The sequence below is a fragment of the Limulus polyphemus genome, unplaced genomic scaffold (genome assembly GCF_000517525.1).
Source record: "Limulus polyphemus unplaced genomic scaffold, Limulus_polyphemus-2.1.2 Scaffold5165, whole genome shotgun sequence".
NCBI lineage: Eukaryota > Metazoa > Arthropoda > Merostomata > Xiphosura > Limulidae > Limulus > Limulus polyphemus.
The window spans coordinates 38,229-46,373 of NW_013670775.1; the positions used below are offsets into that span (position 1 = coordinate 38,229).

General features: G+C 30.1%; 1 protein-coding gene across 2 annotated transcripts in view; it reads left to right on the forward strand.

Annotated features, from left to right (window-relative positions):
* LOC106472212 (protein ABHD17B-like) overlaps window positions 1–6,162 on the forward strand; it is an 8,209-nt gene extending 2,047 nt beyond the window's left edge. For both annotated transcript variants that reach the window (XM_022400818.1, XM_013932839.2), the window contains one exon: window positions 2,754–6,162. In XM_022400818.1, the coding sequence (XP_022256526.1) occupies window positions 2,754–2,970 (217 nt within the window). In that variant the 3' untranslated portion in view covers window positions 2,971–6,162. The remainder of the gene's footprint in view (window positions 1–2,753) is intronic.
* The last annotated feature ends 1,983 nt before the right edge of the window (window positions 6,163–8,145 follow it).

Genomic DNA, 8,145 nt, shown 5'->3' on the forward strand with positions numbered 1-8,145 from the left:
AAGTGTCGTAATCTTGTTTATAATCAAGTTTTAATTATTTTGTACATGAAAGAAGATATTCACTATAGTAATATAATATCTTGGATTAATCAGTGTTGTCTGTAAAGTATTCTTAAAAATCAAAATTATAATAACATTGATATCTTCTGTAAATGATTAGCTCAGTCAGGTTATAATTCAGCAATTTTAAGGCTTATATCAATTTATAGTAATGTGTTTGTTTTGTAAGTCAAAAAAACCCATTAAAAACAAAACATTTCAGCTTTTAAAAGTAACTAATTATTATTTATAATCACATATTAAGAACAAATTATAACACTGGGTAGCAGGATGTCTGTTTTAAATATTTTTTTTTTAAGTCATTACTTTTACAGTCGTACTGCTTACATTTTTACATATTTTAGACATCGACAATATGAAGGACATTTTTTCCATTAGAATTCTAACTTCTGAGCGATGAAAAATCGATTATGTAACAAGTCTTGTAAGAGCTGTAGATGTCCTAAGCAATATCAACTTTGATGAAAGCAACTCTCTTGAAGTATAAACACATTGTTCAAGTGTCTGAAAAATAACTGTATTTAAACATTCACTAAAGTTCTATAGTTGATTTAGCATCTTAAAAGATCATTTAAAAAGAGCTTAAGAAAGAACTTGTAAACACTTTTATTACCACATATAATAAAATAGGCACAAAACTTTTAATTGATGTTCATATTGCTTTGAAATTGTCAGTGATTGGATGAGGCATTAACTGTAGACTCCAGGGGTGTTGGTTTCAGAAAACCTCAGGAAAGTTTTCATGGTAATTAATAGCCCAATGAAATAAAAACTGACATTACTTTTTGACACTGTTTGGTGTAGGGGGCATTGTTTTGTTTTATTAGATTTTAATAAAATGGATAGGGTTTGGCCTTTTGGACATCTTTTCATATCTGTGCCTGCTTATAAAATATTAATTAAAATAGTTATTAATTCCTGTAAAAATGGAGGGAGCTTAAACCCCCTCTCACAGATCCATGCCTTCTTATACAACATTAAATAATTGTTATTAATTTCTAAAAAAAAGGGGAGCGAGGTGGCCCTCCTGAATCCTCTTCTCTAGATCCACTCATGTTTATACAGCATTAAAGAATACAGTTAGGCAGTTATAAATTATAAACATAACACAACTGAAAGAAAAAATAAGCAAATTTATATTTCATTTAACACATAAGTAGCTAGCTTGTTGACAGTAATTCCTGCCAGTCTGTTGTCTTCCCTCTACTCAGTTTTAGCTTTTCAATAAGAAAAACAGGGTGAACAAGTTTAGTGGCAATAGGAATCGAACCCAAGACCCTTCAATCGTGAGACACCCTCCCCTCCACATAGTGTAGCTTTGTGTTTAACAATAAAAAAACATAATGGAACTATTCTGATTACTTAGGATCATCAAAAACAGTAAATAATCAGAAACCCTTATTTCCATTAAATGATTATTTTTATGATAGTCAACTTAATCATAATTTTGATTAATCGGTTGTTGCAATAATTGGAAACACCAATAATATGAAAACTAATTTTGAATATTTTCTCTGACAGTTGATTTAATTGTAATTTTTTTATTAATCGTTGGAATAATCGAAAAGGGTAATTTTGATTAGTCATTTGTTTTGCTGACAATTAATTTAATTGTAATTTCAGTTAATCACTTAGTTTATGAGATGGTAATTGAAGTAATCGTTACTTATAGGTAACTGATTTTATTGATTAACCAATTAAATAGCACATCTCTATAACCAAGTAATCAACATTTCACATTGATATAGGATAAGTTTTCTGATTGAGGTGTAAGCTCTGCTATCTCATGTAGTAGATAAGGTATTAATTTATACTAAGGCATCGGTTTTCAAACTTTTCAGGCTTGTTTTCCACTTTTTGTTTAATTTTTTTTGAAGTACAAACCTAGACCTAATTAAAAACAAATAAACCAACATTGAAAAATATTATAAAAAAATTTATATTAACATTTACCCATTAATTGAAGGGTGTGATTATTTTTTCTAACACAAAGAGTATGTGGTGCAATTTTTGTCAATTTGAAGGTAATAAACGACAATTCTAGAAGTGAGGATAGTAGACAATTTAAAGAATAAATGGTACACGTCAAAATCAAAATGGTGTTTGATGAGTTCCGGAAGGCAATTTTCTACATCCCTGATATTAACATTTTTGTATTTGTGTAAAAATTGTAGCAGTAACACTTCTTTAAATCCTATCTAATAAGATCATAACCCTTATTACAATTGATTAAAGAGTAAAGAAATGAAAATACAATTAGAGATGCGTGCTTAGTGGAATTTCAACTTGAATAGTTGGATTAATTGAAAATGGTAATCAGAAACACTGATTCTGATAAGTTGATTTATTTCTATGAGTTGTGAAACTAATCTATTAAGATGAACAACATTGAATGAATCAATTATAATAATGAAAAATCTTAATGGCAATACTTTTATTACTGAATAGTTGATATAATCCAAAACAGTAATAATTGATTTTGATTATTTTTGTGACATTAATCGATTTGATCATAATTTTGATTAATCATTTATTTTACCTGACGTTTATTAATATAATCCATTGAGTTATTAATCATATAGCTGTAGATATGATTACATATTTATTTGTTACTTCTGATATTTACTGACAGTTTGGTACAACTTGTTACTAATTTCAATTTAGCTGTAGCGAAATATTTTTTTTCTCGCTAGCATTGAAAAAATCCACAAAGTAACCTCTCCGGTGCTGGTTATCCATGGAACAGAGGATGAGGTGATTGAATTTTCTCATGGTCTTGCAATCTATGAACGATGTCCAAGACCAGTGGAGCCCTTGTGGGTAGAAGGAGCAGGTCACAATGATGTGGAATTGTACGGACAGTACCTAGAACGTCTGAAACACTTGATCTCTGTGGAGTTGGTTAATTGACATCAGCTTTAAAATAAGTTACGGAAATCTAACCTGGTCATCTTATCTATTTCTATCATTGCTACACAAAGAAGTTTGAATTTCTAGGAAAAAAAACTGTGACTTTACCTCGTACAAAGCTGAGTTATAAACAATATGTCTGGTGATATTCTTTTATCACAGTGACATGATGAATCACTGGTAGTCTTCTTAGCCTTAAGATAAATCAATTTATTGAAATTACAAAAAAAGGTGCCATTTCATGAAGATACAATTATATATATATACACACACATACAAGTACGTACTTCTGCAGGTTGCATCATCAGATTGAGAATATGGAGAAAAGAACATATTCTATAAGAGTTGATTTTGACTTTCGTTATTAAGATTGTTTTATTTTACCGAACAAAAATTTTTCTTGAGTCTTTAATAATTAGATTTTACCTGTTTGTATTGGAAGTGTTGGGTATACGAGTTCCTTTGTCCACCTGTGTTAATGTGAAGGTAATTGGTGTGCTCAAAATGTACAGACATAACAAAGATTGGCACACTATAACTTGCATAGACATTGTTCATTAATTGCGAGTCGACACCGAGAAAGTTTTAGTTTTAAAATGGCCTTGTTCCTGTTTAGGTTTTGCATAACAGCTTCAAAGGCATCTAAACTAAAAGGTCTAAGTACTTTGTATCGATTTATCCTGTCCACTTCATTTCAACCTTAGAAAATTTCAAATATAAGTATATTTTCTATTTCGAAATTTGTTCATATTTTACTTGAAAGTTAGTCGACAATTTTTGGAGGTTGTATGGGGGTAAGGAAATCCAATAAAATACTTTTTAGGTGACTTTCCAAAAAGGAAAGAACATAAAATATTGTAATAAATGATAAAGGAATTTATGCAGTATGAGAAAGACTGATAAGTCTGGTGGAATTTATTTGGCATATCTAAATTCCATATATAAATATAACATACTTCTTGATTTGAAGAGTAGAATTTTGAGTCGAGTATATTTCTGACATATGTTTCAAGTGGCAACCTTAATGTATATTTATTTTTCTATACTTAAATCTAGACATATCATTAGCATAACTATTTTCAGTTGCAGTGTAGGAAGAATTTGCCTTTACGGAAAGAATAAATTCGGAAGCAAGTTAGTGAATGTACACGCTTAAGTTGATGTTAATCATCGACACGTGTATTTTACTGGTTTAGTTGTGTGTATAGATGTTTGAAGGTTTAGCAGGTTCGTCTGTATTTTTGAAAGTGTCTTAACATACTTATCTGTAAGATTAGCGAATTTTCAATGTTGATTTCACTTTACTCTTGATAATATAGTAGGTTTTTTGTACCTACTTGTATGTTGTGCGTATTAATTTAATATCGTAGATTTACACGTGTACGTGACTTTTGTGCACATGTCATGCAGTTTTTTTTATTATGAGTTGTTCTTTAATTCTACTTTAAAATTAGATTATTCAAGGAACAAATAAATATAAATGATGATGCTTTTAACCTAAAAAAGTACAACTACACTTCTTCTGCTTTGTGATAACGAGAGCTTTGAATGTTACATGAAGAACAAACAGGGTAACTTTTATCCTCATTCTTACTAAAGGTGGAACTTAATAGTGTTAACAGATCAAAATATGGCGTATTGTTTACAAATTAGTGAGCAATGTAAAAAGTTTCCCTTGCCGTGTACAAGACCTTATGTTGCTAAAAGTGAGTAGGGCCTAAATTTACTAGTTGATATGAAACTAACCAGCTGACTTCTTTATCATTTACTTTTAATGGTGAGTGTACATTATTAGTATTAGCTGGATAAATATTTAAATGATAAGGGCTGGATTTGAGGATGTTTTTATGATAGTTTTTTAATTTGGAATTTAGTGGGTGGGACAGTCTTGATGGACAACTAGGCCCCATGTTGTTCTTACTTATTATGTCATTGTCTCCAGAATATAGAACAAAGAAAACAGAGACCTTTATCCTATCAAGCCCCTGAATAACCTTGTAAACTTCAATAAGATCATATCTAAATGTGTTAAAGCACCAACCTTGAGCCAATTTAATCATGGCAGATTCACCATTAAAAGTAAACAATACACTACTCATAAGCACGTGACTTTTTTACAGTCATTAAACTGTACAGCTCTTTGGCTTGATGATCAGGGAAAGTGTGTATTTCTGAAACACAGATGCACAATCTAGAATATCACTTTAGTTCTTAATGATTTCATTTTGATTATAATAGTTTTATTTGACTAATTAGTTAGCTTATTTAGACAAATAAAATATCTCGGGCTTACTATTCATTAGTACTGTTCTTATGAATTTACTAAAGCTAGTTGTGAACAGTATCCCATAATAATTTATAAACTTGTTGTATTTTTTTGGTGTACATATAGTAAAATAACATTTACTCATACTGCCTTCATTTCACAATAAGCTATTAGCCTATGTGGTGGACTCATAAAAGAAATATTTTTTGAAATAATGTTTTCAAGAAAATATCTAATAATCAATTGATTAGCTTCATCTATAAGAACACCGTTAACATGAGTGTACACAGTTTTAAAGAACACTTTCAAACGGTTATATTCTTATTGCTGCACCAAAGGAAAAAATGTTACTTCCAGTACAGTAGTGTGATATTTAAAACAATTTTTTACATATTTCTTGTATATTGTAATTTGGCAAGTCATTTATAATTACTAATTTCTAAAATTCAATAATGATCTAATACAAACATTCCCATCTTTCATAATCTTTTACAATTCTCATTTAACTTTGTGAAATAACATTTCTTTTAGCAGAGTTGGTGGTTTAAAGTTTGTTAAAACTAGGTCTCACTGAGTATCAATTAGCACAAGAAATGAACATTTGGAAGAATAACATTTTTCAACTACAAACATTACTGAACTGTTACTCCTTTATAAGACCAGTTTTTTTCTTCTTTCTTTATTTGTTAAGTTCTGATTACCATATCCAAGATTTTCTTAATATTTTAAATGGATTTGGAGTAGATTTGAGAATTTAGCGTAATGCCTGAAAATTTATACTGATATATAGAGGGTGTGTTCATTATGATGCTGCTGTGTATGTACATGTTTTCTACATTATAGTTTCAAATCTACATAATTCACACTACATCTGAATTGTACATTATTGTTTCAAGTCTACATGATTCACACTATATCTGTTCTCTACATTAGTGTTTCAAGTTTACATGATTCACACTACATCTGAATTGTACATTATTGTTTCAAGTCTACATAATTCACACTACATCTGAATTGTACATTATAGTTTCAAATCTACATGATTCACACTATATCTGCTCTCTACATTATTGTTTCAAGTCTACATGATTCACACTATATCTGCTCTCTACATTATTGTTTCAAGTCTACATGATTCACACTATTTCTGTTCTCTACATTATTGTTTCAAGTCTACATAATTCACACTACATCTGAATTGTACATTATTGTTTCAAGTCTACATGATTCACACTATTTCTGTTCTCTGCATTATTGTTTCAAGTCTACATGATTCACACTATATCTGTTCTCTACGTTATTGTTTCAAGTCTACATGATTCACACTATATCTGTTCTCTACGTTATTGTTTCAAGTCTACATGATTCACACTATTTCTGTTCTCTACATTATTGTTTCAAGTCTACATGATTCACACTATATCTGTTCTCTACAAAATTGTGCAATTTGTTTTTATTCCTTTAAAATACAGCATCTTACTGAAATCTATCAAGTAATAAAAGTTAATATTATTATGTTGAACACTAAATAAAATATTTTTTTTTGGAATGTAAGTTTGGTATAATCAGAGGCCAGCCCACAAGAAAGTGAAAATTGTGTTTGTAAGAATCAAACTTTTCTGTTTGTTTTTCACATATAAGGTATTTAGATTAATTTTTAAAATACATATGTCATGTGGATGAAGTTCAGGAAAATATATGTGTATTATTTTTTGGAAGTAACATTTGTGTATGACTATATGTACGCTATAAAGGATAAAAGGATTATTGTTAGTTTTTGGTTTTAACAAACCTGTACATAAAGACTGTATATCTATACAAGTCAAGAATGTTAAGTCTCATTTGTCGTGTTTATGAACAGGTTTTACCATGTGATCATGTTTCCACTAGTTAACTCTAGGTATTTATCAAGACCTTTTTCATAAATTTATATTGTGCGTCTATATATATATATATAATATATGATTTTTGAAATTTGTTGTTTAGCGTTCTTAGTTTTAAATGTGAATAAATAAACTTTAGTTTCTAAAGTTTGTTTAATTTATATATGAATGATTTTAAACTGAATTTTGTGAAATTTATGTGGTTGTATACCAATTGAGTCATAGGTGATGAAAGCTCAAATGTTGAGGGGGAGGGTAAAGAATTGTAAGCAGTTATTTCACCAGTATACGTTATATCGTTTCTTCTGTACATACATATATACTTTATACATGTTATTGTACATGTGTATTGTTTAGTTATGAAAAAGTGATTAAATTTTCATTTTGAAACAAATTTACTTCGCGTGTATAAAATGTATTGAACAAAACCTTTCCTCGGTCTCAAAAGAACTGAACTTGTCCAATCGTAATGTGTACCTTGTGCATGCAAAAGGTAAGGGCGTGGTTTGTTCTTTTCTGTCCTACTGGTCCTAAAGACCCTCCCCTCGAGGCCCTATGGCTCTTCTTCGTACGAAGTAGGTTTTACGTTGAATAAACTTCCTGTAGTGAGAATCCTACATTTGTGTGAAAATAAATGGATTGATTTATGTATTTATCAATTATATGTAAAAATACCGTCTCCTCGTGTTGAGCGATTCAAGTGAGTTTGGCCAGGTGGTTAGGGCGCTCGACTCGCAATCTGAGGGTCGTGCTCGCTCTTTCAGCTGTGGGGACGTTATAATGTGACGGTCAATCCCACTATTCGTTGGTAAAAGAGTTGGCGGTGGGTGGCGATGACTAGCTGCCTTCCATCTAATCTTACACTGCTAAATTAGGGACGGTTAGCACAGGTAGCCCTCGTGTAAATTTGCACGAAATCTATATCAAACCAAACAAAAAAAACCAGATGAGTTTATATTTTGCTTATCTTTTTTTTATTTTATTTTTTTTTTAGTTTGAAACTGAAATTAATTAGTGTACATTCAG